Source organism: Centrocercus urophasianus, unplaced genomic scaffold, assembly GCF_019232065.1.
Source record: "Centrocercus urophasianus isolate 14NV4802_14NV808 unplaced genomic scaffold, USGS_Curo_1.0 seq_12, whole genome shotgun sequence".
In the NCBI taxonomy this organism is placed as follows: domain Eukaryota; kingdom Metazoa; phylum Chordata; class Aves; order Galliformes; family Phasianidae; genus Centrocercus; species Centrocercus urophasianus.
This window is the reverse complement of record NW_024884364.1, coordinates 44,392,234-44,413,193: the sequence shown is the minus strand read 5'-3', so window position 1 is coordinate 44,413,193 and position 20,960 is coordinate 44,392,234. Positions and strand designations below refer to the sequence as shown.

Genomic DNA, 20,960 nt, shown 5'->3' with positions numbered 1-20,960 from the left:
ACCTTGGAGTACTATCACAGAATTACAGAATAGTTTGGGTTGAAAGGGATCTCAAAGCCCACCCAGCCCCAACCCCTGCCATGGGTAGGGCTACCCCTCACCAGCTCAGGCTGCCCAGGGCCCCATCCAACCTGGCCTTGAGTGCCTTCAGGGATAGGGCACCACAGCTTCTCTGGGCAGCTGTGCCAGCTCCTCACTGCCCCCTGAGTAAAAAATTTCCTCCCAACATCTAAACTAAATCTCCCCTCTTTTAGTGTAAAGCCATCCTCCCTGTCCTGTCCCTATCAGACAGTGTAAAAGGTCAGTTACCCTTCCATTTAAAAGATCTCTTTTAGTACCAGAAGGCTACAATGAGGTCTCCAAAGAGCTTACTCTTTTTCAGGCTGAACAATCCCTGACTTCATCTGAGAGATTCTCCAGCCCTCTGAGCATCTTTGTGGCCCTGCTCTGGACTCTCTCCAGCAGCTCCACATCATTCCTGTGCTGGAGCCTCAGGCCTGGAAGTAGTGCTGCAGGTGAGACCTCACAAGGACAGATTAGAGGGGGACAATCCCCTCCCTCTCCCTGCTGGCCACCCCTCTTCTGATGCAGACCAGGATGCAGTTGGCCTTCTGGGCTGCAAGCACATACTGTTAACTGAATTTTAACTTCAGCCCATGGCACTCTGGTGCCCTGCAGTCATGACAGGGGGACAGGCCTGTTGGAGAGGCTCTTCAGAGGGGAGGTAAGTAATGAAAAACTAAAAAAATAATGGCAACAAGTCATAGAGGGCAGGATGGAAATGGCTACAGGACCTCCAAAATGAAAATGTACTCAGTACAATGGAGAGTCACAGCATTGGCAGGACCTGTCTTTCATACAAGTGGACCACTGACATTGGCTGTGTTTGACTGTGTGCACTGGCCCAAATCAGTGGCTCATAAGGATGTCTAAGAGAGATGCAGGGTGAGTGCCTGACAGTTGCTTCCCTAAATGCCAGGTTTTATCCTTGATGAGGGTTATTATGTTGCTTCCTGCATGTTTCACTCCCAAGTTTGTGTTTTCTGAGCCCACTCCAGTTTGGGTGGCTGCTGTTCCTTCCATAGCATTCAAACTTAGCCTTCTCATTCCCTGCCCCATTAATGAAACTCACGTGAAATATTAAAACACATTTCAGTGGATAATGAATAACACACTTCGACTCTCTTGGGTGGGAAGAGCAGTACAGCTCATGCTCCGTTACTGAGGATAAAAACCACCCTACTGCAGAAGAAGCTCTGGCGTAAGGGATACGGTGACTTTAACAGCTCTGATTAGATCTGTGATGGGCTTAGGGCACACGAAGCATCTGTGCCAAAAGCTAGCACTGGGTCCAGCCCAGTGGGTCAGCTCTGCAGAAGGAGCTGTGTAGCTGGCTGCGTGCCCCTGGAGCAGCTCCCTGCACTCACAGAGCCCAGTGTGTGCACCTGTGAACTGGCAGTGACCACAGGTGTTAGGACAGCCCACATCATCACTCAGAGGCTGGTGACACATTGGAACAGGTTGCCCAAGGAGGTTGTGGATGCCCCATCCCTGAGGCATTCAAGGCCAGGCTGCATGTGGCTCTGGGCAGCCTGGTCTGGTGGTTGGCGACCCTGCACATAGGCAGGGGGGTTGAAACTAGATGAACATTGTGGTCCTTTTCAACCCAGGACGTTCTGTGATTCTATGATTCTATCATCACGGCATGCATGTGCCAGCGTGACAAGTGGACAAGCAGGCAAGCATAATCCAATTTTTCCCAACTGTAGAATGTCAGCCTGGGGAAGGGCTGTCCTTCCACAGTAGCTTTTTCTGTCTGTCTGCAGCTGCATGCTTACCACCAATAATTTAGAAGTCCAGACTTCATGACAACTCGCTCTGAGGACTGCAAAGAAGTAAGCTCGGACACTGTGCCAGAAGCAGCACTCCCATCTGAGTCCAGCCCACCTTCCCCATCCCTGGAGGTGCTCATGGCCAAGCTGGACATGGCCTGGGCAGCCTGAGCTGGTGGGCGGCAGCCCTGCCCACGGCAGGAGTTGGATCTTGATGATCTTTCAGGTTCCTTCCAACCTAAGCCATTCTACAATTCTGTAATACCCAAGACAGCTTCCCAGAGGGCGGCTCCACGCGTGGGACCACGGAACACCCCGTCCTGTACGGGACTCCCGAGGATCCCCGAGTCCCATCTCCCCGCAGACCCACCCCAAACCCCAGAATTCCAGACCTGCGAGACGCCCCAGGGCACTTCCCGAGCCTCAGGGCCGCAGCGCTACGGCCGGCTCCCACGGCTGCCCCCGGCTCCGGTTCCCGGGGCGCTGCGGGCCCTCCGGCGCCTCCTGGCGGCGGCCCCGGCCCGCCCCCGCCCCCGCCCCGCCGCCTCGCTCCTCCTCGCGGCCGCGGGATTCCTCTCGCCGGGTTTTCGGGCCGCCCCTTCACACCCGCCGCCGGAGCGGGACGGCGCGGCGTGCGGGCGGGCGAGGGAAGGAGGGAGAGAAGGAGAGAGGGAGGCGGCGCGGATGCTCCCCGGCTCCCCGCGGCGGCAGCGGCGGATGCTCGGCGGCCGGCGGCAACGCAGGAGCTCGGCGCGTAGCCGGAGCCCGGCGATGGGCGGCCGCGCGTGAGGGCGGCGGGGCAAGGGAGCAGCGATCCCCGCGAGCGAGCCGCGTGCCGAGGGCTCGGCCATGCCGTTCGCCAAGCGGACGGTGGAGCCGCAGCGGCTGTGCCGGCGGCAGCCCGCCGCCTCCGTGCTGGAGGAAAGCCGGGGCGCGGAGCCGCCGCCGCGGGACCCGCCGCCGGAGGAGCCGGGGGCGGCGGGCGAGGGCGCGCAAGCGGCCGGCGGCGAGAGGGAGGCGGCGGTGCTGATGGTGCTGGACCTGTGCGCCGTCAGCAACGTGGCCCTGTCGCGGATCCTCCGGCAGCTCTCCGACGTGGCTCGGCACGCCTGTACCCTCTTCCAAGAGGTCGAGGCTGACATCCAGGGCACCCACCGCCGCGTCCGGGCGCTGCACGGCCGCATCGCCGGCCTCCAGGGGGCCGTGCGCGGCCTCGACCCCAAGCAGGAGGCAGTGCGTGAGTACCGCGGCTCGGGGCGGGCGGGCGCCGGCGGGGAGCGGAGCCCGTGGGAAGGGGCCGGGGGGCGCGGGTCGGGCCGGTGGGTGCCGCCGAGCGCCGCCGCGCCGCCGGCGAGAGGGATGATGTCAGTGGTTTGCGCCTTACATAAGGAGCGGCTGCCCGGCTCTCCGGGCGCATCTTCTGCAGCCGGGGAGGGGGCCGGAGCCGCTCTGCGGGTGCCCGGGAGGAGTCTGAAGGAGCACGGAGCTCCGTCCCCGGGGTTTTCTCTCTTTGCTGCCGGTTCCCTTCCCGGGCACGTTTGCCTTTCCCTTAGACGTGTCTCTGACTTTCCGATAGAGACGTGAAGCTCTGAAGTAGAAATAATCAAAGCGCCGCGTCTTTATCCAGTTTTCAGAGCCATATAAAATAAGGAAGTTTGGTTTATGACTTCGTTCTGTTTAAAGAGCAGCCCGACAAGCCAGGGAGGCGGGAAAAGGAGGGGAAGGAAAGGATGAGGGCAATACGCGACTTCTGTTCTGAGCAATAAGTGCTTAAATCCTGCTGCCTTTCCACCCGAGCCATAAAAGCGGTGACAGGCTGCGCAGTTCCTATCCGCTGCGTTCTGCTGAACATGGCTCGTGTTTACAGCAGCGGAATGATTCTGTGCTCTCACTGACGCATACGCTTCCCAAGTGCTCCCGAGTGTTTTCTCATAGGTAGGGCTGCGGACTGGAGGTGATGAGTAGCAGGGATCGCTGCTGGTCCTGCACTCATCGTATCTGCCTTAGAAACAGCAATGGTTTCAGTGGGGAATTTGGTTCGGGTTTTGCCTACTGCTGCTCCCCTCACAATCCCATGGATCTGGTGAGAACAGGGAGATGAATTTACGCTGGAGTAAGGGAGAGTACGCCTTCCTCTCATCGTTTTCAATGAGTGTGCCATTTAAAAAAAAACGTGCACTGCACTGCCTTTTGGGAGTGGTGTGCAATAGAAGTAACTCCTTTAGGATCAGCGGAGCTGTGCCTATTCACACTGTCGAGCCTTAAGCGTTCAGAGGTATCTAAACTGGATCCTTGGCAGCTGGCACGGTGACTTTACTGGGGAGGGGTTCCATACATCAACTCCAGCTCAGCCTGACGGAGGCTGCCTGTGGTTTCAGGACAGGGGTGCAGTCAGAGCAGAGTGCCGGACTGTGATTGGGAACTGTGGGGAGAAGGAGGGCTGGCGGTGTGCTGAGGGAACGGACTGGGAAATGGAATTCCTCGGGTCGCTTTCTCATTTGAGCTGAGTAACTGTGCCCGTACATTTGTGTGAGAGCTGAGCCGAGCCTTTTTAATCCGCATGGCTTTTTTTCTTTGTGAACTGTGCAAGTGCAGCTTGTTTTCAAATCACGGTGTGAAACCTTGATATTACAGCGCAGTTATGTCATGTGCTTAATTAGAGAGTTTGGCTTTTCCCCTGCGATGATATATGCAGGATCTGCAGCTTCATCATTCTTTTTTACTTTGAGCCCTCCTCTCCTTAGGAGGGAAGAGACTTATGGCCATGACCCCCCCCTCGGCTGCCTGCTGATCCTTCTCTCACCCTGCACACAGCATGCGTGGTGCAGTGCCGCCGGCAGGGCTGCAGATGTCCCCGGGTCTGGTGACCAAGAGCTCCGTGCAGCTCTGTCCCAAGCGCTGTTTGCCCTCCAGAGGTATGCATCCTGCCCGCAGCCCACAGCTACTTGCAGGCACAGCACCCAGCCTTATCCTCTCCGAGCAGCCCTGGGCTGCACATGCTTTTGACAGGAACGGCTCTGTCCCCATCCAATGGGCATGGTTAGTCTGCTTCTTTGCTTGCTTCTGGATGCTTTTATTCTCAGTCTGGTGCTGGACTGTTTGCATAATGCTACATCTGAACATCGCAGCTGGACCTGGAGCTGAGCTGCGCTGTTCTACTCATCTGCCTGTCATCCTCCAAATCCAGACCCACCCGCAGCACCTCCTGCTGGCCCACGGACTGCTCAGCATTCCCAAGGACCAGATACAAAAGCCCTACGGGAAGCTGCTGTCCTTGCTGTAGTGTATAATGCTAGCGTGCACTCTCCTTTCTGGGCTGACACCTCCTCCATTGTTACTTTCAGCAGGACTGTGCTCATGTTTGTTTTAGACATGCTGTGCCTACATAACCAATTCTTGGCAATGTTTCACTCAAGTCATGGCACCCAGTTATAAAATCATTAAGGTTGGAAAAGCCCTCTAAGACCATCTAGTCCAATCACCAACCCATCACACCACTGACCACGTCCCTCAGTGCCACATCCACACGTTCCTTGAACACCTCCAGGGACAGTGACTCCACCACCTCCCTGGGCAGCCTGCGCCACTGCCTCATCACTCTTTCATAGTATATATTTTTTCCTAATATCCAACCTTAATCTGCCCTGATGAGACTTATAAGGCCCTTCCCTCTAGTCTAATTACTATTACCTGGGAGAAGAGGCCGACTCCCACCTCACTGCAATCTCCTTTATTCTCATTAAAGCAACAGCAAGCATGGGTGCCCAGGACAACTAGGCTCACAGTCTGGTCATGTGGTCTGCATGCTACATCTAACACTAACTCAAAATCAGCTGGAGATTTGGGCTTTGCAACATGGAATAAGTTGGCGGTAGGTATGTACCTGCTGTACGTGGGATGGTCATGCTGAACTTGCTGTGCACCAGTAGCCAGGGATGCTGGGCTGCTTGATGTGTATGCTGAGGTGCTGTGTGCTGGCATGTGAGCAGAACAGCTGTGTAGCCCAGCCATGCATTTTTAAAATACTGGCTTAAAACGACCAGGCTACTTCGGCACAGCGAGACATTCTTGATGTAACACCAACTGCAGCATGGTGGTTTGAGAATAATGCTACCAGACATGCCCTAGATATGGAGCTATGACATTTGAAGGCCTTTTTCTCCATGCCTTGTGAGCAAGCTGGGTTCTCCCTTGTGATGAAGAGGTGGCCTGGGTGAGGAAAAGGAATGCTGGGCAGCCCCATCAGGGGAGCTCCTGGAAACAGTGGTTACACCTTAGCCTGCGCCAGTCTTCAGTAGTTGCAGACATAATACCAAGGGAAGAGATCAGGAAGGTGCTCTCTTGCAAACAGTAGCATATTTTACACTGGAAGTTATTTATTGTTACATTCAATTGAGTTCAGGGACTATTAACAGTAAATTGAAATGAATTGATTACAGCATGCTTCTACTAATGCTTATCAGTATGGCTGTCATTTTCATGAGGCCTTTCCATTCTCAGCTTTGTTGCTACTGAAGTAGTGAAGATTTGCAAGCCTGGATATTCTTTGCTTTAAGAGAGCTGCCTGAACTGCTCTGCTGAGCTGATGTTCAAGGTATTTACCTATGTATCTCTTGTTTTAGCCACTGTTCAGAAAGTGCATTTGGAAGATCTTGTTAGACACAATAAGGGATGGATTGTGGGCAGTCACGGGCAGGTAATCTTCAGAAACACCAGGTCTCTCTCTCCTGCCTTCCCAGATGCTGCTGGTCCTTTCATCTTTCTTGCAAGCCTCTGGACAGCTAGCACCCTGCAAATAGAAGTCGTTTCCCACACTCTGATTGGAAGAGAAACTAGAGTGAGAAATGTTTTCCTGCTCAGCTCATGAACAAACTGCTTTGCCCTTCTGCCAGTCTAAATACTTTGTTACTTTTCATCGTGTTCAGCTCCGGGCTCTGCTTCTAAAGCAGAACCATGTGGGAGTGACATGATTGTTGTCAATCTTGCTGTTGCTTAGAGTTTTCTTATTAACAGCAAGAGAAATGAGCAGTGTGATATCAGTTTTATAATCTCGGCACAAGAATGCAGGAGAAGTGCTGGATTTCGGTGTAGACATGGGGCTGAGTGCCTCTTTTTGTATTTAGAACGATAGTTTCTCAGTCCAGGGGACTACAGATCTGGTGGTCTAAGTGGAATATCTTACTTTACAGAAACTGATGGTGTTAGCCCTCTCATTTTTTGAATAATCAGTGTGACCGGAGAGCAGGTTCTTAAAGCCCTAGTTAACAAGATCCTGTTTGCACCCTTGGCATCCTTGAGAATTCCATGCATTCCTGGCTTTCTTTCTGTAAGCATCAATGTGTTACCAGAAGCAAATACTTCTAAAAGCAGTGGCCTTTCCAGCAGTTGTCTCATAAAGGACTTCATGGCATCACTTTTCTATTCCCAATTTTCCTTCATGCTTGCATTTATTGATACAGCTGCTTAGGAACATGGACATCCCCTATATTACTCTCGTCATCAGAATCTTTTTCCTCCTTATGGATGTGACGGTATTGAGGTAAAACAGACAACTGTGAACTGCTCCTTTATTATTTTAGATTGTGCATTAATTTATTCTGTTTCATTGAAACTGGTTACTGGAAACATCCTGTATAGTTTCACTTTTGCTTTTGGTCTGTTTCATTGGGCTTTCTAGATGGTTGTTTTCTTGGTGGTGGTGGTTTGGTTTTTCATTTTTTTATTTATACATGGTTATAATGCACTGCTGTTTGGGTTTTGAACACTGCAGGGAAATATTTAATCAATTGTAAGGTTTTCGTGTATCTTCTGCTGCAATTCTACCATTTTCACAAAACATACACTGGATGCAAAGCTCAGCAGCTCCTCTCCTCTCCTCCTTGGCTTACAGCAGTGAAACCTCAGTTGCTGCTGAACCCAGAACCCGGTTACATAGTGAGGCCATCCTAAAGTAATTGCACGTGATTGTGCTTGCAGAGATCTTCTGGAAGGTATGTAAGACTTGAAGAGAAGGTGCCCTGTTGAGAGAAAAAGCAATCACATGCAAGTTGTGTAGGTAAATGCTGTGCTTTATCCCAGCTTCACACAATCCTGGGGAATCTTTAGTGCAATTTCCATTGCATAGATTTCCTATTGTGTGGAGGCACAACTGTAGACTCCACAGATTAGATACATTTGCACTGAGAGGTCTCTAATACTGCTGGCAACAAATGAGAACGTATTTCTACCATCCCTTAACTCTACATTATAGAGTTATATGCATATTTATGCATTATAGTGCATAAGTATTTCTGGGTGTAAGGGTGGTTACACTTAAAAATAGACACTAATGTAGTTTGGGAACATGAGGCACAAGAATGTATTCACAGCTCTCTTTGTATATTGAAATCATATTAATTGGTAAATCCTCATAGGGTGCATAACAAAACCTTCAAAAAAAAAAAAGAGTTGTATGTTAGATGCAGTGATCAATCATCTTCAGCACTGTGTCTGAGTTGAATAACACAGCCTCTTCATCTGTCCTGTTGGAAGTGGAGGAAGGCTTTTTTTTTTGTCAGGTGTGGCTTTTTTGGTTTTGTTACTTATTTGTGCTTGTTGTTACTTATTCATTTGTTTTATATAATTCCCTGGTGTACTTAACTGTACTTTTCACATTAATGCAAATAAAACAAGTTGTGGGTGTGTGAAAATTGGAAAATTTCCTCAGTGCTTGGCTTCTTCTCAATGCAGAGGGCTGATGTCAAGTTAGCCCAGCCTGCAGGAGCAGGAGGCCAAGCCATTAGTTTTTCTGTTTACCTTTTGCTACTGTTGGAACAACAAAGCAACATAGGAAGAAAAACCCACTCATTTAAGAATCCCATTTGCACCTTGCCCATTACATTAGAAAGAGTGCCACCATCTAGGGAGATTCCTTATCTTTGTTTACAGAGTAGTGATAGAAGGCCTTTTACATGAGAGCACAACCCTAAGGAGCCTGAGGTCAAGAGATTTTTTTTTCACCCATTTAGTTTGTGATAGTATAGTTGTGATAGAATGTAAGGGGAAGAAGTTTGTTGGGTTGCTTTGCTTTGGTTTGCAGGGTGTTTTCAAAGTGCTGGTTGGCGCCTTCAGCCAAGTTGATTTGTGTAGAGCAGACTCTGGCCTTTTTGCAGATAAAAGCAAAGGATAAAATCTTTTGTCCTATTTAGATCAGCACAACGCTCTGAGAACTCGGTGCTCAGGGAGACTTCACTAACTAACTTAACCTGCATAACCTCGTAACAGCTGAATGGCAAGCAGATGTGGTTTTCCTCTGAAACCGTTAAACAGATGTAAATCTTTAGGAATTTTTGCTGAATTTCATTACTTGGTCTTCCACTGGTGTAGTACTACCTGTTCTGTTGTTATTTTTCATCCCATAAACAGTACTTAAATTGATGCAACAGGTTTGAAATGATTGCTTAGTTAGAGAGCCTTCTAGACAAAGATCTGATGTCCGAATACTCCCAAAGCTGGACTCCCATCTCACTGCAGCTATATAGCTGTGCAGTATCGTAGCCATTAGTGGGACTTTTTGTCTGGCTCACACTCAATAGCCAAACAAGGAGCTCCAGTGAGTTTATTAGAAATTCAGGTAGAAATAACACAGCTCCTTTAAGACCCATTAGATCTCCTTTACCCAGGAGTAAGACTGCAGAGAAAATGAAATCAGGCAAGAGACTTACACTTACTGTGGATCTGATGACTGAATATCATGCAACTCTCTTAAAACTCTGTGCTTCTGTTGAAGATCTTTTATAATTCAATGTGTATGTATGGAGATGTGAGATAAGTGTTTGGTGAAACCAATGGTGTCATTCCTACTTCTGGTCAGTTCCCCTGCTGATACCTGAGAGATCTGGAGATTAAGAAATAAGTGGATCCTTACAGCTTCCTGAGGACGTGAGAAGGTCATTCACCTGTTTATCCACGTACATAAAAGATAGTAGTTTCCCTTTATGAAAGATGAGGGGCCTGGAGCGTTTCCAAAAAGCTACCACATAATTCTCAAATGTCCTTGGAATGAGGGGAGGATTTGTGGTGAGGAAATACAAATAACCAGGCATAACAGTACCAACCCAACTTCTCTTCTGGTTCTGCAGAAGCAGGTTTTGTTGACTTTTCTTCAACGGGTTTGCTTGTTCTCTGGCTTAAATGTCAAGGATCAGATTATGGCAGGTCTGGCACAGATGTGAAAAGGTAGGGAGAAAACATGGCACAGTCCAGCCATAGCCTCTTCTTACCCTGTTAAGAATGGCTGCTGAAAGGCAGACTGGCTCTTCCTCTCTCCAAACTGGATAGTGAAGCAGACCTGGCTGTTTGAAAAGCCCATAATCTGACACATTTCCTTCACACATACCTAGATGTATTGTACCCAAATCAGAGGCCCACAGGGAACTCATAAAAGCAGTGTGACGATGTCCAAAGTAGAAAAAAATATGACCAGCTCATGAGAATAATGCACACTTGCATTTTGAAAGTATTGCTGCGCAGCTGTGTGGTCTTCTGAGTCAGAGAACTGGGATTTTCAAAAGCTGTTCTTTCCAATCGCTTGGCATCTCCACGTAATCAGAGTCTGACATCAGACTCTCCACTGGAACTGCTTGAGCTATTAGGATGTGAAGAGCAGAAGCCTTCTGTGTTACTGAGTGTGCGTGTGGGGGGAGTTTTTTCACTTCCTTTGATGTATTAGCATCAAGAGAGGGAGTCTTAGCTTCATTCCTAATTGCTTCTCGTCTTTGAATTTATATACCAATATGTAACTAACTGCAAAGGGAGATAGCAGAATTTATAAAAAGTTCAAAAAGGCAGGGCTTAGAGCATGATTAAAATAAAAGATAGCATACAGTGTGTGCTGTTTTTAGCTGAAGTATCTCCCCAGAATACTTTCCATTTACATTTTCATTATATCTAACCACTTCTAATGTGCTGCTCAGTTTAACAACAGGCATGTTTTTAGGGTAGATTTTATAGTAGATATATACCCACTGTGTTCTGAACTTGAGACTTTAAATTGCAGTATCTGTTATGGACAATCTTTTCATATACCTTCTTGGCTGAATGCAGGAAGAAAGCAGTAGTGATGGAACCTAATTAAGCCTGTGGCTTAATTACATCAGGACTCCTATGCTTGAAATGCTGTTAGATTCAACGGGAGCTGTGTGGCTCTGCCATGTGAAGTCCCAGCAGAGAATGGCTTTTTTTTTCTTTTTTTTTTAAATAGGATCACTGTAATTCTTACAAAGCTGCTATGGTTTTCACTTTCTTTACAGCTGGACTTTGAACTACAGCCACTCAGGCTGAGTCCCTGAGAAAGTTTGGAGGAGCTTTCTTGCCTGAGTGTACACGTGATTAAGGAGAATGAGCATAGAGTGGTGTATTTGTGCTATAAATATGTATAGCTTGCTCTGGCCTCTACAGCTTTTCCTCTGCCTTCTCTGACTTTTTTTTTTTTTTTTTTGCTAGCTTACTGGTGTTTGAAAAGGCCCTTAAGTGGGTCTGGAGGGAGGGCATGTTGAAGGGAAAAGGCAGTGATCCTTCAGAGCCACGTGTAATTTTCTGTGGCTGCTGAATCAGGACATTTTGAGGCATGAATTATGTGGGGTACGCTGAAAAATACCTCACTTTCCACAGGCTTTGGATTGCTATGATAAGGTGTGATTTAAGTGAAATGAGAGATTAATTAGAGATGATTAAATACTTATTACGCAAATCAGAGTGGGTCCCAAAAAAGGATGCTCCCCAGCTCCATCTCCCCTTACCCTCCTAAGATTTGTTTGCTGACTTGCAGGAAGTTCTTGGCATGGCCCTTTCTTTGCTGAAGAGACCTTTGGTGAAGTGTTGTGTGAGGGAGGATAGTCAAGAGAGGTACAGTGATTCCTCAAAAACAGATAAGTATCTCAAGGATTGACCATTGGCTTTCATGTGACCATATCTTACCCTGGAAGCTACTTAGCTCAGCATGGCTCAAGTTTTGAATGCAGGCATCTTCTTTTATTTTTTTTTCTTCTCCTCCACTTTCTCCTGGCTTTCCTTTAGCCCAACAGTTGTAACATCATTTTATGGGCTCCTGTCCCAGCATGCTTAAGATAGCTTGTTTTCTCTCTTGGGTTCACTCTTTCCCCTAGGTCAAGTATTGCTGCAGCAATCTGAAGTCTTGGTCAGCACGGCAGATTGCCTGAAGTCTTGCACACAGTTAGCACACCAAAGCTAAACTTTCCCTATGGGATGGATTATTCTGACAACACCATTTTTAACCTGGTTTCCTAGTGAAACAATAGCACACTCTGCATGTATAGCAGGGGAGTGGGTAGGCATACCTATATATCTCACACCAACCACTTTAGAAACTTTGTATCTGTTATTCAACTACAATCTCAACTGCATTGCCACAGGGTAGGAATCATAAAAGATGCTGACAGGTAAGGGAAAGAACAGGCTATTACTGCTGCATTTGAAGAAAGGGCTTGTTCTTTATTAGACACTAGAAACTCCGCTGGGGAAAGAATCCCATATAAATGCTCCAAACCAATAAAAAAAAGCGCTCCAGTTGGAGCTCACATTTTCTTCAATGTGAAAGTCAGTCTTTTGCATGACATAAAAGCTGGAGAAAACCAGGCTTCATTAGTTCCGCTGCTTGCAGAACTGCATGTTCGTGTTTCTTGTTCCCCTCTAGAATTACTGATGATGTCTTTGCAATTTTAGGTTTTTTTTTTTTTTTTTTTTTTTAAACTTGTGCCTTGAATGACTTTCCTTTTAGGACATCCTATACCTTGTTCCTTTTTTCGTGAGGGATGCACCTATGCCTTTACCTCTGTCTTATCACTGAAGGCAACCTCCTCTCATTGTAAGAATGAACAGTATTAATTTTTATAGCTGTGGTTTATTCTCCATTGATTATCTTTAATGTGGTACTGTCTTGTTCAGTTAATAAACTACTGATAACCTGCTAAGTTTTAATTAACCTCCCTTCCCCCAAACATAACCTGCTTTTAATAGACGTTATAAATGCATTCATTATGGCTGGCTCATTAAAATCACTATTCTAAGTTCCTTTACTTTGAAATTGCACTCTAGCTGAAGTATATTCTATGGCAATCATCTTGTAATTGCTCTCCTAGTAACCTGAAGTATGTACCATAGTTCCTGATTTCAGCAATATTTTTTGGCCTCTGTTATGACTACCACAGCCTTGAATCCACTTCAGTGCCGAGACAGAGGATGGATAAGCTGTGTTCTGGATAGCATCCTCTTAATGAAGAACTCATAGGCACCCACCATAGAACCCACTGAAGATATGCTGTTAGCTCTCTGTCACTGTTAGGACGTGGCTGCCCAGCTGTTATGAATCAGCACATGGAGCCTGTGAGCCATCCCTCTTGTAGCACAAGTGGCCAGAACAACAGTGATTGGGATGCAGATGTCTCCGGTTTCACTCTTGCTCACTGTTGGGCCAGCTGACATGCTGAGGGCAGGGCTGTGGGCTGCATGCGTGGGACTGCCTAAGCATCAGTGCAGATCATATGACATATCATAGAATCATAGAATATCCCAAGTTGGGAAGGTCCACAAGGATCACAGGGTCCAACCCCTGGCTCTGCACAGCATCACCTGAAATCAAACCCAATGTCTGAGAGTGTTGTCCAAATGCTTCCTGAATTCTGGCAGCTCACGTCCATGCCCACTGACGTGGGGTGCCTCTTCTCTGAGCTGAATAAACTAAGGGACCTCAACTGCTCCGTATTCATCTTCACTTTTAGACCCTTTAGTCTCATTACCATCTTTGTAGCCCTGAACACAGCCCTAATACACCTGCTGTCTGCCAGCAGCGCCACCATCCCCATACAGCAGATCGGTAGGGCGGTGATAAGATAGCTGTACTCTATGAACTGGTGTGCAGTTGCATTGCACCAGGCGCTTCTTGTGCTGGAGGTGTTCCGTGCTGTGGTGCTCTAGGCCTGATCCATTCGGAGGAAGCCTGCTGCAGTACCTGGGAGGCAAGCCAGGATTGCAGCCCTGACTGAGGGTCAGCTGTGGAGAGGAGAGAGGCCAAAGCTGAGAGGCCTGGCTGAGAGGAGAGTGGGGTGGGCTAGGCATAGCAGGCTCTCATTCAAGATGTGAAACTTCAAAAGGAAGCTGTTCCTCATAGTGTAGGTGGTGGAGTGCTGGCACAGGCTGCCCACAGAGGCTGTGCAGTCTCCTCCTTGGAGATCTCTGATAGCCTTCTGGACGTGATTCTGGCACCCCGCTCTGGGTGTCCCTGCTGGACCCAGGCTACGTACCCAGCTTACACTATAGGCATTTTAAGGACCTCTGTCAATTCATGCAAAATTCACTGGGTAATTCTCTATCAGGTCCAATGATAAAATCGTCTGCCTGCAATATAGAGTAGAAATAACCTCTGTTTGAAGAGCGTTGGGTCTGCAAGTGAATGAATGGGTTACAACTATCTTCCATAGCTATAATGTGGCTATTCATTTATGAAATTGTCCAACTGGAACTTAACAGAAATTATTAATGTAGATTAGAAGAATTTTTCATTTATCTGCTTGTTCCTAAGTGCTGTGCTGAAGAACCCAGCAGAATGGAAATTTGTTAAAGGAAATGAGAGGTAAATGCAAAATATTGCAGTACAGGGTGATTTTTTTTTTCTTCTCTTTCTGGATTGGACTTCCTGATTGGCTGTAGGTCTGACTTGATAAACAGCAGTTTGGACTGCGAGACTAAAGGATTCTGCTGCCATAAAAAAGATGAGTGTGCCCACCTTCATGCGGACCGTTCTTAACAATAGTTGGAATAGAAGAGATTCGGACAGTATCTCCTTCCTCAAAATTCTGTGTGCCACTGGAAGAAAAACATTTTTTTTATATATCTATGTACACAGAGGTGAAAAAGAAATAAATATCAGTGAAAATGCTGGGCCAGAAAACATTGGTCATTGAGCCTAGAAAAGCTTAATAGAGGTGAGAAGAAATTCTGCAGCTATATCAGCTGCAATATGCTGAAAACAGAGGGAGATTCCATTAACACAGTTCCTATGGCAAAGTTAGCAGTTGAAGGTAACGGATGTGTCTTGTTCTTTCTCCCTTTAACTTTGTGTCTTCATCCAAAGGGAGCCTGTGCTAGAGTTCACTTTCTCCTCGTCCCCTCCCTCTCCCACTGGAAGTTTAGTCTTGCCTTGAGGAATTGTGGTGATACTGATAGAAACTCTTCTATTGGATGTAGGGGGTGATCACACCCCAGAAGTGGGGTACATTTTGCTTGAGTCTGTGAGAATTATATTGTTTTATTGTCCGTATTATTCTGACTTGGAGGAGTAAAGGAGTGGCTTTGCTTTTGAATTGCCTCTGCTATATTACAGGGAGGGCTGAAAAATAAAAATATAGAAAACCTTAACCTAGTTCATGAAATTAATCCTTCCAAGAGAACAGATGTGAAAGTGAAAGGTAAAGTGATGCGAGCCTACAATGTACTTTGCAGATTCACTGAAGGAGTGTTTTATACTCATATTTATTGTTGCACAGAAATCTCTCCAATGTTTCTTTTTCCTTTTTGAAAAAGTCCAACTTTAGGCTTGTTAAATAAGTCTCAGTAGAAGTTGGCACATGCTCACCTTGTTTGCTGCAGCTTCTTGATTCTAGTGGCATGAGCCAGATGGACAGAGCCCTAGAGCTGAATTCTGAATTAAATGCTCTAGCATGGGAGACTGGAGCTGGCTGAGTCAAACTTTGGCCAACACTTCAGTACTTCTTAGTCCAAGATGCATCTGCTGTGTCAAAGTGCTTATTGTTTTTTTTTCTTTCAGACCGTAGAACTTGTTATATAATTTAACATTCTCATAGCCAAGAATATAAGGTGGTGGTGTGGCCCTCTCTGGTGCATCTCAGCCTCCAAGGGGCTGTGTCAATGTGGTAGCATGGGAGGGGAACAGTTGTGTGGACCCCAGAAGAGCCACCCTGGGAGGGTGTTCAGGCCAGCATCTCTTTTTTCACTGCCAGGGAAGTTTTCCATCATGGAGCAGTGATGAATTCCTGTGTGTGCCTCATGTGGCATGATTACCTCTGCTAGAGCAGGTTCCGTAGGCCTGGGTGAAGCTGAAACTTGCTCACAGGCAGCAATGCTTCAACAGGACAGAGCTTCTGAAACATTTTCAATACCACTGCATCCCCCAGAATAAGCCTGCTGCCCCACAGAAAGGCTGACCTCCTGACATTTCAGAAAACCACACTGAAATGACAACATTTTTTTCTACTAATGGCCTCTGTGCCTACTGCTTAATTTATGTGAACACATAGCAGGTGGCTTTTGGGTGGGCTAGTGGCTATCTGTAAGTGGCTGGGAGATGTCAGGAGGAGACCCAGCTCCAACGTGGTGCTCAGTCCCTCCCCTGTTGGATTCAGCTCTGCAGGAGCTGAGCAGGAGGGCCCAGCAGCTAAGACACTGGTGCTGAGAAGACCTGGATTCATCTCCTGGTGACCCATATAGGCTTGGGTGAAGGTTATTAGTGGGATTCAGATCACAAAGCTTTAACAATGTAAACTTGAGGCAATCCATCCCATTGTAAGGTGGGTCTTACTCCTGAACAGAGAAAGTTTCTGGACTGTATGCTTGGAAGAGTCTTTTAACTTCTGTTAAAGGGAGTGGAGTAAGTAATGCTGTCAGGTCTGCAGGCATCTGTTGCTTGGTTCTGTGGCCTTCTCAGAGGTGATATCACACAAGCAATGAGGATGGGATGGGTTTTTCTGTGTGGTGGTGGATAATGTGCAGGTACCCCAGGCACACAGAGCTGCTTTGTAATGATAAACAATTTGCAGGGCTGAAAACTTCCCACATCAAGAGTGTTTTGGTCCTTAGTGGACAAATACTTCCAGTTTCTGGTGCTGTTCCACCTAATGAAGGTACTATTTCTAAGTGGGATATTCCATTCCTCCCTTGTAAGCAGGATTTCTTGTTGCTGAGAGCCACATTTTTTGCCCCTTGAGTACCAACCCAAAGTTTGCATTTACCAACCTTTCTTTTGAGTCCTGGATTGTAGAGGAGAGTGAGCTTTTCTGTGTTACAGACAACACGTCCTGGTTAATTACAGTCATGTAAGGATGAGGTTGTACCATGGGACTTGGTTTAATTAAAAAAAAAAACGGTGCTGGGAAGTTTAATAAATGTGTGATGTGTTCTGTCTGGATGCCGAGTGCTAATGCTGTAGTTCTCTTCAGGTGCACTCAACTTCACTCAGAAAGAACCAGCTGAGCTTGACATCTGCACTAATGAAAGGGGAGGATAGCTTTTCATTATCTGTCCAACCGGGCTGGTGCCTGGCATTGCACTTTTCACAGCTTGGGCTTTGGAAAATGGGTTGTGTGGGTAGTGGTGTTGGAGGAAAACTTGCATTGCAGAGTCTAAGGCTTTTTCTGTATAGTGGAAAAATCATGATCGTGCATGTGAAGTGTGGACTTAGAGCAACTTTGTGTGGGTGGTCTTATTTTGATTCTTCTCCCTCCAGCCCCTTTCCCTTCCCACTCACTTATACCGAAGTCTGTCATCTATTTGTCTTGAGCTTTACTAGCAATCACAGATAATATACAACAAAAACAATAATAAAGTGTCTGCGTATGCAGTTGCTCTGAACTGTAGAAGCCACAAGATCTCCTAGACATGCTTTTTGTTAATACTAGCTCTTGAGAGACCTAGCGCTCCATGCTGCCCGTCTGTTAGCAGCATGTTTAAATGTGATTAATGTGAAAGTTGCAAGGATTGCAGATAGCTTTTGCTAGTCTACAACAGAGCCTGTCACTGTTAATCTTTCACAGTATTAAAAGCTTAATATAGTAAATCTAATGTTATGGAAAGCTGTAGCTTTGCTTTGTTACTGTCACCTTACTGTATTATTAAGCTAATGTTGCCTTTTCCTCCATAGCTCATAAGAACAGTAGAGGCAGTATAGATACCATTAACCTGTAAAAGAGTATTTAAATGATTATATATATATGAAGTCTCTCAGGAAAGAGATGCTACAGCATAAAAGGATTCAGGGGAACATTAAATTTGATTGGGATTCCTAAGCAGTGCTGGCCAGGGCAGGCTCGCCCTTCCCCAAAACCCTCAGAGACAGGAGTAGTCATAAGTGATGCCTTGCTGTAGTAGTTCTTTGTTGTGACCACTCTGAGATTAGAATTTATTTAGTCTCGCCCAGCCATGAAAGGAGCCCTACCTCATCAGTAATGCCGATGGTACTTAATCATAACTGCTGTGTGTTTAACAGAAGTCGCAGGCAGCATAAGCGGTGCTGTGGCAGAAGCTGGGACTGCCTGCTGGAGCAGGTTGATGCTACGGGAAACAAACAGAGAAGGGCCCAGGGAAGCAAAACTGCATTCTCTGTGTATAGCTGCTTATGTTGGAAAGGATCAAAGAAACCATAATGAGGCAGTATCTTTTTTCTTTTCTTTTTTTTTTTTTTTTAAAGAACATTTTAGAAGAATGATTCAGTTAAATAGTCATTTACTCAAGATCTGCAGGTGGCTTGTAAAGTGTAATTAGATCCCCCTTACCTTTTAAACCCGGATCTACAGCTTTGTTCCTTTTGGTTGGGATGTGTCTGTGCGGTGTGTGTGAAGATTCCCACTCTTAAATTTACAGTGGGAGATTGGTGGAGGGGAAGGCTTATTATAAAACTTGTCATTTTGTGGCATGATTACAAGGTGCTTTTGGTTCCAGCGGGGACAGCAATGGTGCTTTGGTCCGGACATGTCAAAACTGCTTTTAATCTGTAAGGTCATCAGGCACCGTAGGACAAATTGAGACCTGCTTTTTGCTAAAGCACTCCTTCAGTTCCACCACACAGAGCTTCTTCACAGCAGCCAAGTGGCTTGTCCACATCCAGCCACTGCAGAGAGTTGAAATCAGATCAGATAGGATAGTGCTGTCAAAGGGGTAGTTACAAAACGTACAGTCCGAGATCAGACCAGACTCTGTAGGATTTTCTAGTTCTTTTGTGTACCTCTCTATAATCCAGTCTTTGAAGCATTTAAGAGCTCGAGGTGCCATGATTAAAAGCTTCAAGTACTATTCTTTTTCACTGAGCCTCTAAGAGGATAGGCAGCAATTCCAGTGCTCTGAGCTGCTGTGAGGACTTATAAAGAAGACAGACCTCACTCGCCTTTAGTGAGATGTGGTAACACACACATCACTGAAAAGATGAAATTGCTCCGTTGTGATCCCTGGAGGCTCCTGTGGCACTCCCTGGACTTGCAGCTACCATTTTTGCTCCTGCCTTTCCTATGGATTGCAGAATGATGTATACTGAATAACTGACACCAGAGAGGTGGTGGGTGCCCCATCCATGGAGACACTCAAGGTCTGGATGGGGCTCTGATTACCCTGATGTGGCTTTAGGTTTCCCTGTTCATTGAAGGAGAGTTGGATTATATGACCTTTAAGGATCCCTTCTAACTTGAACAGTTCTGTGATTCTATGATCCAGTGTCTTCCCTCCATCCTCAACAGGATGTCATGCACCAAAGACTTTAGGCAGAGAGCTGAGGTGAGGAATCTACAACATAGAGTCGATCTGGGGCTGGCTTTGCTCTGCACCTCCCCTCAGCTCTCTGCAAGTGACAGATTTGGCTCACACTCCACAAGAAATCCCGAGAGTTTCCAGATTGGTGTTTCAGAGCTTTACAAAAGTGTTCATAATAGTGTAGAATATGTTTACAGGAGTCCTCATGTATCAGCTTGATCCTGTACTCGTGATGCTGGAATCTTCTTGGAAAAGAATTCCCAACTTGGGAAATGAGGGAGAAAGGGGAAGGGTCATTTAACTGCACTTTGCATGTTCACTTAGTTTTCAGCTGAATTTTTAGCTGCTGAAAAGTGGAGGAAAGAAGATTCGGTAAACAAGTGTGTATGTTTTGTCTTCAGCGGCTGCCTACTCAGGCAAGGGAAACATGATTTAGCTGTTCCTTAGTGCTGATGTATCAGAATTGGCAAACGCTGAACACTTCTGCTACTGGATCTGCCCCAGTTGCTTGATGTGCAGTGATGAATGGAGGAACATTCACCAACGCTGTTGCACAAACAACCAAGCTAATAAAAAGCAGCTGATTATGTCATTGTAGACTGTAGAAACTCTAGAGCAGCAGTGAGATTATTTGAAAACAGATGTTCTTATCTGGGAGCTCTTAGAAAGGTAGAGCAATAGTGTCTAAAGGGGAAAAAACACAGAAATACACCTGACAAATCCTAGCAGGATAGACAGAAAACAGCGTATCTATCTTGTCCTTATTGGTTCAGTACCAAGGAACATGGTTTAGTAAAGAAGTATTGGCGGTAGGTGGGTGGTTGAACTGGGTGATTTTTGGAGCTCTTTCCAACCTTGGTGCTTCTATGATTCTATGACTTCTGTAAGAATTTGTGCCTTGGATCCTTAGCCTGGGTCTGAGTTTGACTGTGAACTTAGCTTTGAATGCTGCCACTGGTAATTGGAGCCATGCTGGCATTCTCCAGCGGGAGATTTAACTTAGAGGGAAAAGTTTTTTTTTTAAGGGGACAGTCTAGAAAGAAATAGCAGTTGGAAAAAGAAAAAAAAAGAAAACCTCTGTGAGAACTGGAATTATACAAACCATCTGTCTGGCCTCCCATAAAACGATACCGGCCTTTTGTACCTCCGTGCAAGTGCTATTTAACCCTCGCTATCATTACGGCACGCTGCCGAGACAGATGAACTCGCTCAGGCGATGCCAGAGTAGGGCCTGGGAACAAAGCACAGGGTCTGTGAGGGGCTGTGGGGCTGTCAGCAAGGCCAACCGTTAGCTCATTATTCAGGCAGACAAAGCTGCACGCCCTCATGAATCACGGCCGCTCTTTTTTCTGTCTTTCTTCCCCTCTCTGAGGTAGCTCTCAAAGAGAAGTGGGCTTGTAGACAGTCCCAGAAAGCTGGGCTATTGTCTCCATCAACGTTTCTCTGCCCTCTGGAGGCAAAAGCTGTCCTGTCGCATATGGCACGGCTTGTATCAAGGCTCCCTGCTCCCAGGTGCCGGCATGGGCAGGGTGCAGCACGTCTGCCCATCTCCTCACACAGCCTCTCTGGTAGAGACAGCTCTAGGGAGGTGTAAATGGT

General features: G+C 46.8%; 1 protein-coding gene across 1 annotated transcript in view; it reads left to right on the top strand.

The window, feature by feature from the left end:
* The first annotated feature begins 2,681 nt into the window (after positions 1-2,681).
* Positions 2,682-20,960, top strand: part of NHS (NHS actin remodeling regulator) — a 250,432-nt gene continuing 232,153 nt past the window's right edge. Inside the window, exon 1 of the mRNA XM_042809640.1 lies at positions 2,682-3,069. Coding sequence (XP_042665574.1) covers positions 2,682-3,069 — 388 coding nt within the window. The remainder of the gene's footprint in view (positions 3,070-20,960) is intronic.